This window comes from Tinamus guttatus, unplaced genomic scaffold (assembly GCF_059628265.1).
Source record: "Tinamus guttatus ecotype Peru unplaced genomic scaffold, ASM5962826v1 Tinamus_guttatus_pri_ptg000563l, whole genome shotgun sequence".
NCBI classification, from domain to species: domain Eukaryota; kingdom Metazoa; phylum Chordata; class Aves; order Tinamiformes; family Tinamidae; genus Tinamus; species Tinamus guttatus.
Window position 1 is genome coordinate 943,977 of NW_028289097.1, and position 21,771 is coordinate 965,747.

The window sequence follows — 21,771 nt, forward strand, 5'->3', positions numbered from 1 at the left end:
TTCTGAGTTCACCCAAGGCTCACTCATAGGCTTTTTTAAACCATATGGCAGAGATGACACAGGGGTCTCTGGGAGTGTCCTCCCATTCTCCCTGACTGCAGCTGAAGGGCTTCTCCCATGGCAGGACACCTTATCTTCCAAGCCACACGACAGCTGTAGGGCACTGGGAATCCATCGTGGTCTGCCTGGCAGCTGGGGCTGCTCTATAGGTGTAACAGTCATGAAACAGGGCTTAGGTGCCTTGGTTGAGATTTGGACTTATCTGTCCAGTGTCTTCTGCTCAGCCACAGACTCAATGTGATTTTGGACCAGGTGATCAACTTATCTTTGACTTCTTCTTCCTCTAGCTAATTTTCCCTTGCAAAGAGAATACCAGCTTTACTCTACCTGCCAAGGTGCTATGTAGGGTGCTGTCTTCTTTCAGGAATGGTTACCACCTTGGATGCTTTTTAGAAGACAGAACCCTTGGACCATCAACAGCCTGACCTAAAAGAGCCTTCACAGATCCTATTGCCAAAGATGCCATGACTAGTAGACCCTGTGATGCACAGAACTAGCTTTAGCTGCCCCTAAAATTTTGATAATGCACATCACATCACTTGGTTAAAATTTAATATGCTGTTTATACTACCAAGACAGCTAGTGATGCCTGTGCCTGACACTGAAAGGTGAGAGTTCTGTGGACTTTCTCCATTGAGTTTCACTGGATTGTGCTCCCATTCTTTGCTATGAGAAGAACTCCTTGATTCACAGAATTCTGAGGAATCACAGACCTCTGGAGATCATCTTGTCCAGCTCCTTTGCTCAAGCAGCATCAGCTACAGCATGTTGCCCAGAACCCTGTCCAGACAGTTTTGAGTATCTCCAAGGATGAAAATTCCACAATGTCTCTGGACAACCTGTGCCAGCACTTCAACATCCTAACAGTAAAGAAGTTTTTCTTTATGTTCAGATGGAACTGCCTGTGTTTCGGTTTGTGCCTCTTGCCTCTTGTTCAGTTGCTGGGCAGCACTGAAAAAGAGTCTGGCTCCATCCTCTTGACACCCTCCCTTCAGATATTTATACACTTCGAAGATCTCCACTCTGTCTTTTCTTCTCCAGGCTGGACAGGTCCAGCTTTCCCAGCCTTTCCCCGTGATAGATGCTCTAGTTCCATAATCATCTTAGTAGTTTTTTGCTGGACTCACGCCAGTAGCTCTGTATCTTTCTTATCTGGGATCCCCAGAACTGGACACAGTACTCCAGGTGTGGCCTCCCCAGTGCTGAGCAGAGGGCTAAGATTGCTCCTTAGCCCATTGATGATGCTCTTCCTAATGCAGCTAATGATACCATTGGTCTCCTCTACCATGAGGACACATTGCTGGCTCATGGTTGATTGAATTCCATGGATTCAATCCATGCGTCCAAAAGACGCAGAGAGTTAAAGATGAGAGCAGATTCAGTGCCATGGCTGTGTCTTACCTGGATGATTAAATGCTACATAGATGGTGCCAGTTTATAAATATTGTTCATATTTTGTTGCCTTCCTCTCTCTGATTTACCTGTCTCTTTTCCGTAATTCTTCAGGAGTGCTTACACATTCAATGTAAGTGACATCTGGGATCCATCTTATTTTTTCACTGGCGTATCTACTGCATGTAACATCTGGGACACATCTTCCCTGCTGTGGGGTTATATCTACTGTATGCAACATCTGGGACCCATTGTCCATCTTCTGCATTGAGTCATCACTAGGGAGATGTAACATGCTCTGGATACTTGTGTGTTTGAGTGAGTGAGTTAAGGTTCATGAGTCCCCATAATAAGGGTCAATGTAAAACATATTGGAACTTTCTATATGACTCCTATGACTCAATGTGTACATGTGGAATGCGGATATGAACTGTAATTTTTATTTCTTTAGTGTCTGCAATGTTCTAGGCACTGACTGGGCAATCAAGATGGCTTGTGCCTTTTCATGACAGCTATTACATAGGAACTGACAGTCTCAACAAAAACAATGTGTGTGTGTGTGAGTTAGAAAGTGAAGTCTCAAGAGAGGAATTGAAATCTGTGCATATCAACAGAATTAAAAGCTAAACATGATGGTACAAATCAAGATTAATGGGTGATAAATAGTCTGTTCTCTATGCTTTCTAGGACAGAATCTCAAACATCATCAAGAGATGTAACTGTTGCCTTTAAAATACTGTATACACAGGGAAGGTATCTAATGCAGTCATGAGTAGAGTTTCTGTATCTGCTGATACCATACCTGGTTGCAGATCACAATTTCTCCAGGCATCTGTTTTTCAGTGTTATTTGCCAGTTTTGCTATAGTGACTGAATTTTGCTAAATCTTGAGCTGGTATCCTGGTAAACTGGATACTTGAATGGATATGCTGGACTGGAGCATCTATCTTGTGAGGAAAGACTGATTGAGCTAAGCCTGTTTAGCCTGGTGAAGAGAAGACTGAGGGAGGATCTGATCAATATGTGCGAATATCTGAGGGGAGAATGTAAAGAGGATGGGGCAAACTCTTCTTGGTGGTGGCCAGTGACATGAAAAGGGGTAATGGTTATAAATTAAGACACAGGAAGTTTAATCTCCATATGAGGAAGAATTTCTCTACTGGGAGGCTGACAGAGCTCTGGAACAGGCTGCCCGGAGAAGCTGTGGAGTCTCCTTCTCTGGAAGTCTTCCCTGTATGTGACCCTGTGCCATGGGCTCTAGGTGTCCCTGCTTGAGCTGGGGGGTTGGACTAGATGATCTCTAGAGGTCCCTTCCAACCTCACCCATTCCGTTGATTCTGTGTCAGTGTGATAAACACGACACTTTTCCTGGGAAAGGAGGTCAGTGCTTAGTTTATAGCAAAGACACTCACAAGCATGGGGCATTTGAACGCTTTCTTCATACGAACTTCACAATGCCTTATTGCTCAGAGCCAGGGTATGTTGAATGAAGGACTAATGAAAGGGGGGATATATTCAGTCACTGCTAAATAGAAGTGTTCCCTGGGGACGATAAGCTCAACAGATTGTATGTGGTCTCTCAAACTTCCCTTCAAAAACCTCAGTGATCTGTTTTTGCCAAATAAAAGTGTGCGCATATGGGTAGGAACATTGTTTTCTTTTTTTTTTTTTCTGATAGCAACAGCTGATCTCACCAAGTACTATCCAGGTAAGAAGATGAGGACAGTTATATAGGACCGCTCCATAGCAGCAGAGAAAAACAGATCCCTCCAGAGGGTGGTTCATCCTGCCACCACAGGGCTCTAAGATAATGGATGAATCACCCTGTGGAGATCATTTTACACTGATGACTGGCAAAGATGACTAATCCTGAGATAGCTAAGGTCAGAGAAGATGAATCCACCTGGTCTGCCTGAGGGAGACGTGGGCACAGCAGGATCTTACCTGAAGGGAAGAATGGTTGTGTAGTGAGGCTAAGGAGGGTGACTCACAAGAAATGGATTTCCTTCCTGATGTTATCTTAGGATCTCCCATCATGAGGGAAGGATCCAGCATTCTACTTACAGCACCAGCATGAAGGCACCAGCCTCCCAGCTGCAGTCACCTGACTTCCCAACTATAAATCCAACCCAAGTTGTTCTGCTCCAATGCCAAGTGCCAGCATGGCTGATTATGCTCCTGTTCTTTGAGGGCTGCAAATGGGAGGCAGTGAAGCTGCTTGCTGGGTCATGCCGAGAATACAGTGATAAAGCCATTTGTGGCCCTATAAAGACAAAAAAAAGGTGATGCACATGCTGCCAAATAGATTTGTCAGCAGCTTCTGAAGATGCAACACTACTCAGGGTTGAATTAAAAATGCCTAGCAGTCTTGATTGATATTCAGGGACAATCCAAGAACAGGGCAGCAGAAGGAGATAGGCTGAATGGCAAAGAAAGCTGGTAGAATAAGAAATAAGGTCCAGGCATGCATTTTGCTTCCCTGTTTGGAATACTCTTGAATTCAGGCCAGGAATTTGGATCAGATAAGTGTAAGCACTGGAACAACTCCAAAATTGAAATGTTAAGCTGCTCTTCTATTCTGAGATTGCTTTTTTCCCTCAGATCTTGTTTGCTATTGCCAAAATGTTACTGCCAGTCCTTGTGGCAATCAGAACTCTGATAATGACAGTTCAGACTTATCATGCAGTAGGTGAAGTGAAGAAAAGAGCTAATGAGTGGCAGGTTGGATGACAATCTGTGACAAATGGGAACAGAAAAATCTGTTCTGCTCAAAGTCTGTGTCAGAAAGCAATGAATCAACTGAATTTGGCTTATCATTCCATTATCATTGGCTGGTCCGAGACCTTGGCTGCTGCTGACCATCTGAACTGGGCAGATGAGGGTAGATGAGAGCGTAGATGAGCTACCAGGAGAAGAGATAGTGAGCGGGTTCCTTTGTGCAGCGGGGACACATGTGGCTCCTGGGAGCTGTGCTTGTGCTCATGCCGCTTTGTCTACTTGGTTCAGTCAAACTCCTCCTGTACTAGACATGCCTAAAGTCTCCTGTGATATCAGCACTTCAGAAGCAGTTAGGCAATTTGAGACCTGGCTGAAAGGCAGAGCTCTGAGAATTGTGCTGAGTGGCAAGTCTAGTTAGGTAGTGGTGTCTCCCAAAGATCAGTACTGGGTCCAATCCTGTTCAATTTATTCACTGTTGACCTGGATGAAGGGACAGAGTGCACCCTCAGCAAGTTTGCTGATGATACAAAACTAAGAGAACTAGAGAACTGATACCCCAGAGAGCTGAGCTGCCATTCAGAGGGATCTGGACAGGCTGGAGAGATGGGCAGGGTGGAACCTTGTGAAGTTAAACAATAGCAAGTGCAGGGTCTTGCATCTAGCAAAGAAAAACCCCATGCACCAGTAAAGGTTGTGGGTTGACCTGCTGGAGAGCAGCTCTGTAGAGAAGGACCTGGGAGTCCTGCTGGACAAGTTGGCCATGAGCCAGTAACGTGCCCTTCGGCCAAGAAATCCAAAGGTCTCCTGGGGTGCATTAGGAGTGTTGCCACCAGGTTGTGACAGGTTGATTCAAGTTGATCATCTCCCTCTGCTCAGCCCTAGTGAGGCCACATCTGGAGTACTGTGTTAGTTCTGTGCTCCCCAGTACAAGAGGGACATGGGGCTACTGGAGAGAGGACAGTTTAGGGTTACAAAGATGATTAGGGTACTTGAGAATATCTGTTATGGGAGAGCTAGGCCTGTTTGTCCTGGAGAAGAGAAAGCTCAGAAGGGATCTTGTCAATGAATACCAATATCTTAAGGGAGGCTGCCAAGAAAACGGAGCTAGACTTTTTTCAGTGCTGCTCAGTGATAGGATGAAAGTCAACAGGCACAAATTGACACACAGGAAGGTCTATCTGAATGTGAGGAAAAGCTTCTTCACTGTGAGGGTGATACAGCATTGGAACATGTTGCCCAAAGAAGTTATGGAGTCTCCATCCTTGGAGTTATTCAAAACCAACCTGGATGTGATCCTGAGAAAGGTAATCTACACGATCCTGCTTGAGCAGGGGTGTTGGACTAGATGATTTCCAGAGGTCCTTTCCAACCTTAACCATTCTGTGATTCTGTGATTTTGTGAAAGCCATCAGAGAAATACACACAACTCTGTGATTCATGGCTATAGGCCAGAAATCAGACCATCATGGAACCATCATGGAATCAGATGCATGCAAATGCATCTGGTATTGCCCACCAGCAGTTTTGGAAGCTGCTGAACTGGGCTACTTAAAAATCTTCTTGCAGGAACCCATGGACTCAAAACCAGATGAGAGGAGCTACCGATACTGAAAAATCTTTAACACTCTTCTGGCTAGCCCTAATCCTCCCTCCCTGCCCAAGTGCTGCAGGCAATTCTCTCTCCAGCTGAGCCAGCCTCATGCTAAGCACCTTTCTGAAGTGCTGATCTGCAAGAAACTCCAGGAGGAGCCAGTCATTCTCGTTACTGTCCGTGAGCATCTGAGAAAGAAAAACCAGGAATTTATCTTGATATTTTAATCCATCAGGGTTCTTATTTTCTTTGCTTTCTCTACCTCTGCAAGCCTGGTAATTATAATTTATAGCACCTGCTCACTTTGAAATACCTTGGACTCCTTTTGCCTGGCAAAGGAACAGACGCAGTGCCCATCTGCTTTCGGTAAAAGCTCCCAAACCACAAAGTCGTTAATTAGACCGACACACGGCTCTTCCAGAGTGCACATGCGATGCTTTTACTGCACCTACAAACCGCTGGTAACCAGATACTGTGCCAGGGGATCACAACTGGAGCACGGTATTACGTAAGGTCTTGGCACCCCGGCCAGTGCTCGCAGCATTGCCATCAGATTATGTGTTCTCCCTAATCCTCCCCATTGGGCTTCCCAACATGCTTCCCAGATAAAGCAAGTCTGTCTGGGAAACATCTTGCTAACGCTTGGTAGGAGGCTCAGTTTCTAGATCTTCGTATTCTCTTATTTTTAAATCCAAATTCCTCTTTGCATTCATCTAATGATCTCTGCTAAGGTGTTCTACCTTACACCTTGACTCCATGAAGTGATGGATTTCTATCCTGCAGCTCACATGGAGCAGGGCACACCGAACTCACCCCACAGGCACGGCTGCAGCTCCAGAGGAGCGATGATGGAGGGTGTTTGTGAGGGCAGGAACATAGATGAGGTGGAAAACTACTCCTGGGGAGACAGAACTATGGAGAAAACCATGATTTCACTGCTGTGGAGGAAGAAATCAGCAAGAGATGACAGGAGGTAAATGCAGGCAACCCACAGGAGAAAAAGAGAAATATGGCTTCACTAAGAGAAAGCAGAGCAGAGTGCATTGGGCAAGTGTTGTTTTGCCACAGAAACAGATGGCTACTGATGCTTGACAGGGCAGGAGCCATGCTGGGCAGGTCATGTTGTCCCTGCTTTCTCTGACATGAAATTTTGACACTGGCCTCTGCAGACTGGCTTGCACCTCTGGGGTAGACTGCACCATAAACACCTCTGAGCAGGAACGGCCCAAGCCCTGTATCGAGTGCCTCATGATGGGAGGAGGAGGGACCAGAGCATACACAGTCCCTGGTGAGCGATGCTTGATGATGCACTATATGTAAAACAAAGCAGCAACCAAGCTTTGGCAGATAAAGTAGTAGAGAATGAGTCTCCTAGGCCTAGAAATGATGTTGACATATATTTATTTTGAATGGCTGAACACCTCTGCCTGGTTTGCCGGTCTTCTCAACATTTGTGCTAGAGTTTGCAGGAGGAAGCTCTGCTGCTTTGAAATGTTATTCACCAAAACCAAAGAGCACTTCTTCCTGGGTTAGTAAAGGTATAGCAGGGAGAAGCAGGGTAGAGGGAGAGCGTCTCTCGTGGGAGAGCGTCAACAGTGAAACCTCCTGACCTTCCCATCTCATATCATGAGATATCTCATATCAACTTGCCTTAATCTAAAGTCATTCTTTTTTTCATCCTATCTGTTCTGTGGACATGGATGGGAAACTTTGAGAAGGCTGCCTGCAACAAGGACAGATCCTCATCTTTGCTGGGCTAGAAGCTGAAGGGGACAAGACGGTGTTCAGTCACAAGACACACAGTCATTCATCCAAGCTGTCTTTGCATCAGAAGATGCAATATGATCTCAGTCATTCCATCAGTGAACAGCCACTATCTCATGCTTTGGGATCCAGTTCAACACCAAAGCTACTGTCTGGCTATGTTCAAGAAGATAAAGGAGTAAACACCATGGCATATGCATCACTGCAAACCTTTCTAACCTTCTGCCAAGAAGAAGTAAACTTCTGCTCCACCTACTCCTGATACCCACTGAAGATCAGTGTGAGCATAGTCTCTTTGTGACACCTGGTTGATGTTCTTCCTCTCTTGTTTATAGTCTTATAGAGACCAGACCCAGGATGTCTTCAGAGGCTTCTTCCTCTCCTCGAAGGCAAGAGTCCTTTGTTCAGGCTACCACAATAAACAGCTGTGTGGGAAGGAACACAGGATGCAAGTGCAATCAAAGAGGGCTCCAATGTGGAGGAAGCTGCCCTGGGGGCAAGATACTCTGGAAAATCAGGTTCATGACCTGACTGTGCCATAGACTTGATCATCCTCGGCTCCTACTTTTCCTATAACTTCACCTACTACTTCTACAACTCCTACTTCCTTTCGCGTTATTTTCCATATATATATGTATATAACATAAAAGAGGAATAGTTTCTGTTCTCTGGATATCAACTTCTTTTGAAGGAGTTTCTTCTTGCTGGATTTTCCTCTCCTTGAGTGTATATGTATGAGTCAACCTCCTGCTTTTAGAGACACCCAAACTAGCTACCAAATTTGCAGTTGGTGCTTTGACGTCACGGCATGGATCTCATAGAACATGCCGAGTGCCACTTTGCACTCTCCCAAGCAAGCAGAGGGATTTCTGTACAGATCTAAACATGTCTCCTGCATGGTCTCCCAGCTGGGACCACAGCAATGTAGAGAAGGGATGCAGCAGATCAGTACCAAGTGCTACCAACTCATAACTCATAAACTGCCACTTCTGACTCTGAATGAAAGAAAAAACAAAAAAACAGAAAAGCACTTTCTGGGCAACAGGAGTACACTGCTCCTATGATAGTCTAACCAGTAACGCTTGGAAACGATGCAGTGGTGACCTATGGGTGTTTCAGGCTGGCTAAATTTTTGGCAATGAATACACAAGAGCTTCATAAACTGCTGGAAAATGACTCAGATATTTGAAAAAGAGGAATAAATATGTCTAATACAGAGTTAGAAGCTCTTGCCCTGTGGTTAGTTACTGCCTTGAGAGAAGTTGTGGCAACATGAGCGAAATCCAAGCAGAGCATCTTTGTTCTACATCTGCCTGAAGGCAGAGCGACATGAAGCTGAAATGACATGAGACACGGTAACATTTCCATACCCAATGACATGGGCAATAGGAAGGCTAATACTGAAGTTAAAGATTAGGGTTGAGGTAGATTTTTCAGTGATCCATCATGAAAAAAAAAAAACAATTCAGAATGCTCTTTCAAGCTTTAGCAGAGCTATTTACTCCAACTGTGCGGAAACCAAACATTCATGCCCTAATGCCCTAAATTCATTGGCACTGCTAGGAACAGAGCTCTGACTGCACATAGGTCTCTACCCAGGAAATTACAGCTATTTCAGTGATTTGTGACTTTTAGTGAATACAGTAGCACGAACATGCCGCAGCATAGTTCTTCCAGAAGTAAAACACTGTCATGGCTTTATCCTTTTTTCCCCAGCTGGATCCTTGGAAGTATTTTAGAGCATTTATGCCCTGCCATAACTGGCCACTATCTAGGCAAACGATGGAACTTGCACATTGACAGACCTGAGTGTCCTCTGTGCTGCCTGACTGGTCTCTTCCCTACCCTGATCCACAGCAGAGAGGACAGAGCGGATGTTTTCCAGTGTTCCTTGAAATGTGCATTGGCTCTGATGGCCTTTTCATCACAACACACATACAGGGAGCTGTAATTTCAACATCATTTACCAAGACAGTGTTCCTTCCATGAAAATCACCCTCCCCTCCCTTCTACACTAAGTGACAGTGATCTTAATTTTAATTGGAAAAGAAAAGGAAGAAGGGACAGAACATCCTTGACAAAGCAACTAATGACTCAAATGCTGGGAACCTAGGGCCCCCAAGGGACTCAGCAGCTCATAGCATTGATTTTTAATGACTTACAGAGATTGGAGGTTTGGCAGATCTCTCAATGCCTCTGCAGGGATGCGGCTCAGCTGGTTGTTCTGCAACATCCTATAATTAGAAACAAAAACAAAAACAATAAAAAACAACTTCATATATAAAAAAAAGAAAGCCTGACACAAAATGGAGGAAGTTGTTGCTTCTCCTTCTCTGGAGATCTTCCAAACCCATTTGGACGCAGTCCTGTGCCACGTGCTCTAGGTGACCCTGCGTGTGCAGGGGGTTGGACTAGATGATCCCTAGAGGTCCCTTCCAACCTTAAGGATTCTGTGATTCAATGATTCTATGATTCTTTCTGGAACTGTCTTGGACTCTCCTGAGAAAACCAGAGGGGCTGGAAAGCCATGTGTTGGTCACACAGATCTCTTAGGCAAGCTCGTAGGATGCAAGCAGGTGAGCTGCAATCCACACTAGGCCAGAATAAGGTAGCACCAGCGTCCTACAACAAGATCCTGGGCAGAGTTAAGTGCTGCAATGGGAGCTGGAGGATCAGCTGTCAGGATGGCATAGGAGGGAGACCAGTGCAATGCACACATATTACTGGTGAAGGCATCTGGGTGCACACTTCTGGGTGGAGTTTTTGGAACTGCAGACATTTTGATAGCTTGAACAGCACTAAGGAAGAAACTGTAATCTCTGTTAGTCTGGAGTAACAGCAGTGCCTCCTGCTCTATTGTCCATATTTCTACTTGTGTAAGAGATCTTTCTCCCTGTGGTGATTGCTTCTGCAGAGTCTATGGAAATTCGCCTGTGGGTAGCTTTCTTATTCAACTTTTGAGGCTGCAGTAGATACAATGGTTGCGGAGTCACTCTAGAACGACTATTTACTAAAGGGATTTGCAGTATAGGCACAAATTGCATCCGGGTGGGATGTGAGGGAAAAACTAAACAAAACCAGGGTTTCGAAGGGAGCAAGTAACTGTTCAAATTGACAAGAAGAGCTTACAGGAATTCCTTGGAAACGGAAGTAAGTATAGGGCATAAGGAAGGGCCATGAACATTAGAGCGATTACCCACCTTATCGAGAGAGCGAGAGATGTCAGGGAATAGTCCCCTCATCCCAGGGGCAGGTGTCCGACTGACTGTAGTGACTAAGAAAAGCGCAGAACACCATCCCGAGGGTACTTAAAACTTGGGCAGCCTTTGTCATCCCTCTGCCCACCTGTAGCACCACGTGTTTTGTCTATCACCATATCACTGGACTGAGCCTGATTTCTGACCATGGACACAGTTTGTGTCCTGAACCCACTCACTACTACTGGAAGAACTGGGGCGCTTGAACGACCAGGAAAATGCTGGGATCAGGTCCCACCACATGGAGCTCCTTGCACAAGACAGTCTCAGCAGATTTTCAGCCCTTAGAGCTACAGGCCTGTGCATGATAAAATGTCACCATCTTGGGAGGTTGAAGGGACTTAGTCAACACAGTCAAAGGACTGTTACTGCTGGAGGTAACTGTGCCTGAAGCATGTGCATCTCCATTAAAGACATTCCAACCTCTGCACGTTCCTCTTCCCTCCCCAAGGGAGCTCCTCTGTTGGATGTGTCACATCTTTTCCTTTGTCTCGGACACATTTATATTCTGCACTGACTTGAGGTTATCAAAGAGGCAGAGCCTGTCTGTGAGTTCCTGGCATGTCCCAAGCTATCTGCCAGCCTGCCATCCTGGGGACCTTCTTGATGATGTTTTTCATGTGTGTTCACAAATCCAGGCCAGTCAGTGCCTAACTTGGATCGCATGAGTTGTTGTGCTCGCAGCTCTCGGAAGGAAAAGGCAGAGCAGTGTGTGGAGGTAGGCGCTTGGGTAGGGTCCACCTGCCAAGGAGATGTTGTAGATACAGAGCAAGGAACTCGCTCTAGGCTGTATATTGGTAGGGATGAGCTGTGGGCAGCAGCGGGCAGAGCGTGGGTGGTAGCGGCTGTGGGCAGCAGTGGGTCAGCACATGTGTGCAGGCAGGTTGGGGGCACTGCTTGGGCTGTGCCTTCATTCAGGCTGGTGGAGACTTGTCTAGGTAGGGTGCAGTGGAGTCTGCAGCCAAAATGATGAACGCAGGCATTTCCCCTCCTCATTCTGGAGTGAGGCAGGCTCGGGTTGTGGTTGTGCTTGGAGACTTTCCTTGATGGGTTTGGTGTGGGATTCCTTCTTGGCTTGTAAGTGCAGTTGTTGCTGCAGCATGTTCAGCCAGGAAAACGAGAAGCCTGGCAGTGCTGCTCGTGTGGCAGAGCATTTGAGGAGGGAGACACGTGCGAGGGCGCGTGGGTGGGATTTGGTGGGAGGCTGGGGCAGCACAAGCTCAGCCACGTGGCCAGCTGGGATGCAGTTTCCTGGCCCACAGAGCTCCAGGGCACTGCAAGGTTAGGGGCAGCCAGGCAGCAGGAGATGGTCTGGAAGGACTGGGCAGTTTTCCAGATCCTCTGATTAAGCCACATATGCTGCCCCCTCAAAAGGCTTCCAAGTCTGGACTATGGAGCTGTTGTGGGGAGCACCATGGCAGCCAATGCATCTGGTTTCTAATGGAATGCCGGCACTGAAGCATAGACCCTGGGACTTCCCACTTTCGGGAGGGATGAGGGTCGGCTGTGCTGCAGAACAGCACCTTGGAGAGAGGGGGCCTTGCAGAGTCCCTTTGCAGAAGAATGTTTCCATCAGCAGAGAAGACCACAGAGGATCAGTCAGCACCTCTGAGCAACCATTGCTGGCAGCGTGCAGAGGCGAGTGGAGGAGGCCACGTCTCCCCTTGTCTCCAGTTCAGGCTCAAGGCTTGGTGCATAAAGATCTCCTCATATTGCCCCGGGTCACAGTGTTTTGGTGCTGGTGGGGCAGCCTGGCTCTTTGTTTGCTCTCTTCCCAGTCTCCACACACCTGCTTTCCTTGCTCTACCCCTGCACTTTATGGACAATTTCCAGGTGTTTTTTTGTGCAGCAAGACAGCTGGAGTAGGCAGAGCCAAGAATCTGATCCTGCTTCCAGTAGTGCTGGGATTCACTCTGAGGGCAGAAGAAGACCATCTGCACAGGCAGGTTTGTGGAGGAATTCCCAGGGTGTTTCCCATCCTTTTAAACACAGACTAATTCTCTGGAAAGACTGGGAAAGCACCAGGTCCCTTGGCATCCCAAGATCCGTGTGAGTGTTTACCTGTGATACACACATGGCTGCCATTCACTCTAAGGCCTCAGCGCATCCAAAGTAAATGGCAAAAATTGTCATCACTCCCAGTCACCAGCTTATGTCCTTGGGGGACGTCCCAGTCAGGTATGAGTTCAGATCCTGCTGTGGTTCAGCAGTTGCTGAGTATTTGTAGTGCCCTGTGGGGCTGTGTCCAGCCACACCTGCCATCTGTCACATCTTAGCCAACTTGTGATAGAGGCTCCAAACATCTACAGGCAATCTGTTCTGAACATCCCTGGTGCCATCAGCTTGAAGACCTGCTTGTCCTGTCCTTCAGATACGTATTTTCTTCCTTATTCCAGCAGCTATATCCTAGAAGGATTATGTCTCTCCTCATTAACCTCTTATTCACATTAAGCAACCCCAGTTCTCTCAATTTGCCTTCAGGCCATCACCAAATCACTAATCCGTCTGTTTTTTAAAAAAGTCATCTACTTCTCTTCTTCACTGGCCACAGGAACTCGTGCCTTAGACTCTTACCATACTTTGGCTGTGGAAAGAAACCCATAGGCAGGATGTAGGAGCCCCACAAGCTGTCTTGGTCCTTGTGTGCCTGCCATCAGCCTGGCCAAGTTTCCCGATCCCACAGGGTTGCACAGAGCTCTGGGGGCATCTGGTACTGGGGTTTTTGCACCCCTTTCCCAAGCAGCAATCAGTTGGTCAAGCGAGGTAGTGGTGTTTAGCTTCATCACTTCCTTGGTGTTACTGCACAGGAGAAGAACAAGGCCCTCCCTTATGGCCTTCACACAATTCACACCTCTCCCACTAGCTACTGGCCCCATGGCCCCCTCTGAATGATGCTGATCTCGGAGGGGTCCCACCAGCCCTGCAGTGTGCACCGGGCAGGACGGGGCTCTGGGCACAGCAGCACTGATGCCCTTGGGTCCTCAGGCAGCTCAGGGGGTCCTCTGTCCCGCCAGAGAACCAGCCAGAAGGCACGGGCAGAGGGTCTCCCCCAGACCCTCCTGTCCAACAGTGCAGGGAATGGGGTTGAGGGAGGAGCACCCTGCACATCTCAGTGCTTGATGTTTTCCGGATGTCTCCTGAGCCTTTTCTCTTCTGGACTGAACTATCAGCAGAACATTTAATGCTGAGAGCTGGGCCTATTCGGCCTGAAGAAGAGAAGGATGAGAGGGAACCTGATCAGTGTCCATAAATACCTTAAGGAAAGGAGTGAGGAGAATGGGGCTGGCCTCTTTTCAGTGGTGGCCAGACTAGAGGGTAGGACTAGAGGAAATGGCCACAAACTGAACCATCAAAACTTCCACAGGAACCTAAAGAAAAGTTTCTTAACAGTGAGGGTGCCAGAGCACTGGAACAGGCTGCCCAGAGAGGTTGTGGAGTCTCCTTCTCTGGAGATCTTCAAACCCGCTTGGACGCAGCCCTGTGCCACGTGCTCTAGGTGACCCTGTGTGTGCAGGGGGTTGGACTAGATGATCTCTAGAGGTCCTTTCCAACCTTAACAATTCTATGGTTCTATGGTTCTTGTATAACCCTTGCAATGTTTGCTATGTTCTCCTCAAATGTCAGTGTATCATTTTCTGCTCCTTCTACCTGTTGTCCTGTGGGTGCCCACCAGCTACTCCATGTCCTTCAGGGCAGGGCCAGCACGACACATTGTGACCCACCAAAAGCTCCACAGCATCAGGAGGAGCAGGAGGATCCCTGCTGGTATGCTGGCTCTTTGCCTCCATTCAAGGGAGGATGTCTGTCTTCTCCAAGAGCAAGTTACTCTTGTCTCAGATCTCCTAAGATCCTCACCAAAGTAAGTAATATGGCAATAATAAACACTTTCTCCTACAGGAGGCTTTGGTGATTTTGTTGCAGTACCAAAAGAGGCTGTGGTCCTGTTGTGGAAGTCGTCTTGGACACTGGCATACAGAGCCTCCTCCCAGTGAGATCAGAGGGGAAACAGAGTGACTCGTGGTTTATCAGCAAGCCAGTGCCAGGCAGGAGACATGTGCCCCCTTCTCCTATGCCGCCAGGCTGCTATGCAGATTGAAATTTTCAGGTAGAAGGTTGTAGAGGCTGCTCAGGAGGTTACCCTTTCTGCTAGGCTCCAAACACTGTTTACTGACCTGTCTCTGGGGAGATGGATCAGAACCTACTGAGCTGCTGTAGCGTCACCAGTCCCATCAGGGACACTACCCAGTGAGAAGAACAACTTGAAAGAGCATACGTGGTGGCTTTTGCCTTCCTTCTTCAGCACCATGTGGTTTTATTTTGTCTTTTCTAAGTTGAAGAAATCACTGAGAATCCCTGTCCTTTCCAAGAGACCTTCCAAGGCGATTAAGCTGGAATGCTCCTAAAGTCTGTCCTGCAAGATTTTCTAATGTTGATCCAGCAAATTCCCACAGATGAGCCTACCTTTTCAATGCCCCTCACTGCCTGCCTCCCTGGCATGGTGGCAGAGGAATTAAAAGGAGGGTGGTTGAACTCTGTTTCTAGAAGACGCAAGAACCATGAGCCTGGAGGGGACTGACAGCTACATCCAATGACCTCACTCCTGGGGAGCCAGCAATGTCATTACGGAAAATAGTTACAGCAGGTCCTAGAGCAAAAGCACACAACAGCCCAACATTCCTCTGCAAATGTGGCCAGGAAAGTGTCAAAAGCTTTGAAAAGTGCAATGCTCCCAATGATACGAAGGCTGGCAATGCCCTGCTTTGAGAAAGCAGGAACTTTAAATAACAGCCCCATAGCAGGGCCTGCATGGGCCAGCCACTGTGAGCATCAGCCCTTCCTTCTTGGCTTTGGATCCGGGCTTGTCCTGCACATCTCTATGGGAAAAGTCAGGGGTTTTGCTGTAAGTTTAAGGAAGCCCTGGTTTGGTTGTGATGCAGGGACTGCCTGTGACAGCACGAGAAGCACCCTCTGTCACTGAGCACAGTCTGGGAGTAAGGCAGGTTGTCCTAAGGCATCGGGACATTAACCACAGCTCTCCATTCATCTCACAAGATGACCCGGAGCAAATCTCTCTGTGCAACCATGTCCAAATAGAAAATACAGAGACAGAAGCTCTAATCCTTTAGGGCTTTTCTTGGAATGGGGCCACTCATGAACCTGCCCTTCCCAGTGTCTGCAGCCACGGAAGGGCATGTGGGCCATCCGTGGGCGCATCCACGCGCTGATGGCAGGACAGACAGAGCACATTCCTCTTGTTATTGCACCCTGCTGGGAGCTGTGCTGGCTCCGGAAGGGAGGCATCGTTCTTATATTCTGCATCAATAGTTAGCTGGGCCTGACACAAGTAGGAATTGATCAAAAGCGGCTTTCAAAGCTCCCGAGTTCCCTGAATAGAAAGTTCCTCTTGTTGAAATTGGGTGGGAGAGCTGCGGTTTTTCCTCAGTTCCTTTGATTTGTTGCCTAATGCAGGGGATGGATAAATCTCTAAGCCCTGAGATTCAGGGCAGGATTCATACTTTACATCTTAAGAAGACGTAGTAAACAGCCTATATTCTCTAATCCTGGGAGCAGGTTTGTACCTGCTTGCTCTGTATAAACTGGGCCGGCTACAACAATTTCACATTGCGGCTGAATTCAAAACATCCCCTTGGGGATGAAATGTTTATTGCAAGAGATTTTTAAAATAGTTCCTGAAAGGGAGAAAGAGGGAATTGGAGCTGAATGTCCTTCACAGATTCTGTGGGCTGGTTCCATGTGTGCAAAAGCTATGTCATATCATGACCAAAGGGTCGCTCTTGGTCCCTAGGGAGGAGTTTGCTGGTAACCTTTGTCACTCCATCTTTCCTGCAGGCATGGGCAGCCCCAGCCCTTCCCAATGAGTGGACAGAGGTGGGTGGTCTGCCCACAATGACTAGGTCTGTATTTACCTGGTTTGGTTGTTCCTAGGTATGGCCTGAACCCTGCAATGCTCCTGAGATACAGCTGCACGTCTGCCTTGGCCCTGAGAGCCAGCTGAGCTGAGGCTGAAGCCAAGAGGGCCCAAGGATCCCTCCCTTGGAAGCAGGTAACTTCAGAGCCTCCCAGCTTCAGGCCACCTCGCCTGCCTGCAGTCAGACACTCAGTTTGTAGCAAAGGCAGATTGGCTACAAACAGGTACAAGCTGAACAGAATACAGGGTCTTTCCAAGGGTCTTTCCATGTCCAAGGTATTTAGATATTGGAGTTGTTGTAACCCCGTCACAAGACCCTGCTGTAGTCTACCTGACAGATAGGTGCCATTCTGGGGTCTGCAGACCACATCTGTAGCACTGTGAATGAATGGGCAGTGAAATTCATAAGGATATTTTGTGGATTTTATCCAAAATATAAACGTTTGCAAGTTCTCTGTTGTTCACAAGTCATGAAGGACTGTATCCTGGAGATGATCTGCTCATATTTTGCTGCAGCAGAAGCAAGGAAGTGGTCCTAGTGGCTTTTGGACCTTGGATGGGACGCAGATTCTCCTCACCAAGAAACATGTTGCACAATGACTAACACTACCCAACTTATAACATTGCAGCCTCTGGCGGGTTCAAAGTCCCAAGGCACAGGATAAAGGTGCTGTGGGAGGCAAGGGGAGATGGTGGTAGCTGGGCAGGAGGGAGTGAAATTACTTACAGAATCTTCAGACTGTAGAGGCCAGAAAAAGCTTCCCCTGGGATCCTGGAGATCTGGTTTCCAGAGAGGCGTCTGCAGAAAAAAGAAGAGCCAGCAATGCGTCAACATCCTTGTAATGGCAATCCCTTGTCTGCAGAGGCTTAACAACTCGTGCATCTCGTTACGGCCTCCTCAGGGAGGATGCTTTGACACTTGGAAGCTAAGCTGCAGGCAATCCTCACATATGATCCCCTCTTATGGTTGGGGAACAGGCGAAGAAAAGAATAGTTTGTTACTACCGCCAGCCCTCAGGTTAGTGCTTTCAGCATCCAGGGATAGTTTGTGGCTGGAGTCATTCCCCGGCTACCTGGGAAGGACCCCACTTCACAGATGTGACAACACAGACTTCCTGTGGCTGCCCGTGTGAGAGACCTCTGCCTGGAGGCACAGACTAACACTCGGGCTCTGCTTTGCAGCCAAAGGTCTGCAGGGAGGGCAGAGCAGGGGCACATGTACATTCTGCTCAGGTGTAAGTGGGCCCGGGGAGAGAGAGCTCTAAATCACAACCTTTGCTCCCTCTCTGTCCCTGGTTTCTGCATGTGTCCTGATTCTGCATCCTGCAGGTCCTGCTTTGCTCTACAGATAGTTTTTCCAAGTCTGATGCCACCTGATTTCCATTGTTCTCAGTCCTGCTTTGATCTAAGTGGTTGTAGCAAAGACTTAGCTCCTTGCACGCGTTTGAGTTTGGTATTTCTGCTTCAAGGGAAGACTGGGGAAGGGGCAGAGGGTGGAAAACACTATGTAGATGCTACAAGAGGAAAGGTCAGCTGAAGTGTGCAAAACCAGGTCAGAGATGGCAAAAGTGGTTCTCAGATGGGCAGTGAGGTTGACCAGTGGCTGGAGAAAACCACAGAAGGCAAGACAGAGATAGGGACAGTGTAGGAGGGGTAGGAGAGAGGAGGACAAAATGAGGGATAGTATGACAGCGGTGACTGGAGCCAGGAGAGTGACAGCACAAAGTGCAGGGGGCAGCATTCAGAGCTGGTGGAAAAGATCTTGCAGAAAAAAAAAATGTACAGGATCATCTGATCACTGTGCCCGAATTTTAACAAATTAGGCCTAGGATAGGCTAAGACATTAACATGGATTTGTTTTTTTTTTTTCACTGTCATGGAAAACTGCACACAGTTCTCACTGCTATTATGATTTTCACAGCTGTGGTCCTGAGAAATCATGGTGGGACCCTGTGAGGAAGCCAGGAGTGAAATCCAGGACTCTAGAGCCTAAGCTCAGCGTAGGAATTTGAGGATCTTTCCTCCATTCTGTTTTCCTTGCAGGGACAAACCTAAACCCCATCCCCATGCCCAGTAGCCAGAAATCATGAAGACAGGTTTAAAAATAATGAAATGAATCCCCCCAAATCACTGCTGCATTTGTGCTTTACTTTATGATTCCCAAGTGGTCAAAAGGAGGTCAAGGTTAGACTTTCCCATAGCCACAGGGTAAGAAACTGTTTGCGTCCTCATAACTTGCAGTGGAATTATTGCATCTCCCAAAGACAGCAGTAAACATGCTTGTGATGAGGTTCCTCTTTGGTCTTTGGGAAACTGAATCACCTTCAAACCAGGACCAAGGGATTGGGCACACATGCTTGCAAACATGTCCTATTTGTTTAGCATGGACAAAAAAGGCAATTCCCTTTTCAAAATTTTGTTTATGAAGGAGGCAGGTGCTCAACATGAGCAGGTAATCCAGGCTGGAAGCAGCACGCATCACAGTGAGGACACTACAGAGGTCACCGAGAGGGTTGGAGCAGTTTTGGAGAGTCACAGTCACGGGTGGTGGTGAAAGCTGGCATGGATGCCCGAGCCCTCTCCCTCCCTGTCTCTTCCCTCAGTAATCTAGAGAAAATTGCTCCCGTAATTAGGCCTCTGACAGCATAAACAGTACAGGGTCGTCTCTTTAATGTGTGCGAGCAGGTTGCAACCTGCCCCTTCACAGAATGCAAGCGCTCTGGCAGGCTGGGCTATTTGTCACTTGGGGGCTGTGATTTAGGGTAATTGCTCCTTTGATTGCTGATTTCCACACGGGAGGGAATGTTGTCCGGGAGCCTGGAGCGCTTGCCCATGGGGCAGGCATTTCAGCACGGCCTCCTCGGCCTGCTCCCCCCGTCCCACCAGCCCTTCTGCGGTGGGTTGTGTGTCCTCACGTCCCCAGCGCTTCTGCCTGTCCCTGGGCCTTGGCCAACATGACGGCACATGTGTTGCCACTCACACGTGCCTTCCAGCTTGTCTCCCACTGTGGCCTGCCTTTATGCTCGCTTGCCCGGGTGCGTTTGTGGGACCCAAGCCCACGTGCTGGGTGGCTAAGCAGAGTTGAGACCTCTAGGATGAGCAGCACAAGCTTGGAACAAGGCCAGGCCTGCACTCCCAGCCTCCAAGCTGGGTGGCAAGGAGCAGTGTTTGCTGGCAGGGCACACACTGGGCCACCGAGGACACAACAGAATGTGAGGGAAGAACAGTTTTGTGTGTGGGGGGGGTGTCATGTTGTCCCATCTCTGGGTGTCTTGGAGAAACACAAAATGTTCTCCAGCTCTGCAGAAGCAGCCATGATCATAGAATCATAGAATGCTTAGGGTTGGAAGGGACCTCTAGAGATCACCTAGTCCAACCCGTGCACACGCAGGGTCACCTAGAGCACGTGGCACAGGGCTGCGTCCAAGCGGGTTTTGAAGATCTCCAGAGAAGGAGACTCCACAACCTCTCTGGGCAGCCTGTTCCAGTGCTCTGGCACCCCCACTGTCAAGAATTTGAACAGAGCAGGAGATGCTCTGTTGCTCCTGCTTCTGTCCTGGGCTCTGTCACACGGGGACTACATCATACCACTGGCTAACCCTGTCCTCCATCCAGCTCTTCTTTCCATTCCTCCTTCCCACTCCCAGCACAGCCCAGCTTTTCCCCCCGTGTGCAAAGCTCAGTGCTGTGCTGAGGAGCAGGGACAAGGACAGCACCAACCACATCCACCTCAGTGAATCATAGAATGGTTGAGGTTGGCAGGGACCTCTGGAGATCATCTAGCCCAACCCCTCTGCTTAAGCAGGATCACCTGGAACACATTACACAGGACTGCGTCCAGGTGGGTTTGAAGATCTCCAGAGAAGGAGATCTCTCTGGGCAAGCTGGTCCCCCTGTGCTTTGTCACCCTCACAGGGAAGAAACTATTCATCATATTCAGATGGACCTTCCTGTGTTTCAATTTGTGACCACTGCCTCTTCTGTGTGGGTCTGTTGCTGGCCACCATCTTCCAGGGCAACTGCCAGCGTCCAGGTCTTAATGCTGGGAGTGGTAGCCAGGTATCCAGGCAAGGGGACACGACTGCCCTGAGAGTCGTGAGAGTCTCTGAGAGTAGAACAGGAAAGGATAGGTCTTTTGGGCTATTCCAACCAGCACAAGGGATGCCCACCAGGAAGAAATGCCTGATTTATGTCATTAGCTGCTAGGCCGTTACATGCAAAAGTCCCGAGATGCAATGTGTTCCATCAGTGTTTAACGATTCCTCTGACCATTGTCACCTGGCAGCCTCGTTGGGACTTGCCTCCCTGCTCTGTCCTTCTCTCAGCCTAGCAGGCACACACTAGTTGACTACATCTTTAGATGCCAAACCCTAGGAAATTCCTGAAAATGGCTCCTTCATTTCTATTACACTTTAAGTTATGTTGCCAGAGTGACCTTCACTGAGATATCTCTTCATTCATTCCTTCCATGGGAAAGACTGAGGCAATATCTTTGGAAAAAAAAAAAAAAGATGTTCACTTACACTCCTAGTGTAAAGGAAGCTGCTCCTCGAGCATTGAATGTTTGGTCTGTATCATGGGAGCTCCTGTTCATGTCTATGGCTTCAGCTCAGATCTATCTTTAGGACTGGCAGACTTGCTCCTGCTGTATGCCCTATTATCCTCTTCTCCAATGAAGCTTATACCATTACAAGGTAAGAGTTGAGTGGAAGAGGGAGTTCTGGATTAAAAGTGACTGATGGAAGAGGAAGAAAGGGGTCAAGTGGAAGGGGAGGATGGCAGCTGGGGTTGGCTGGTTTGCTGTGGAAAGTTTGTGTGTTCAGTGGATTTTGAATTCTGCTTCCCCCTCCCCTTCAGTGATTTCTGAGAACATTCCTGCAAGCTTTGATCTGCATTCCCAATACACTCCAAGTTGGAACAAACTCATGGTTTACCAGCTCATGGTTGCTCTAGTTCAGTTACCACAGGCTCCCACCCCTCCTGTATCTTGGGCTTCTTGGTCATGCAGAACTTTCATGGCACACCCAAGGGATGTTTATTGGGCATGATTGCTCATGTCA

The 21,771-nt window shown here is 48.0% G+C and overlaps 1 protein-coding gene across 1 annotated transcript in view; it reads right to left on the reverse strand.

Moving 5' to 3' along the window:
- The window catches only part of LGR6 (leucine rich repeat containing G protein-coupled receptor 6), a 117,938-nt gene that overhangs the window by 51,581 nt on the left and 44,586 nt on the right, over positions 1-21,771 (reverse strand). The window contains exons 3-4 of the mRNA XM_088534520.1: positions 17,439-17,510; positions 9,688-9,759 (exon numbers count right to left, since the gene is read on the reverse strand). Coding sequence (XP_088390646.1) covers positions 9,688-9,759; positions 17,439-17,510 — 144 coding nt within the window. The remainder of the gene's footprint in view (positions 1-9,687; positions 9,760-17,438; positions 17,511-21,771) is intronic.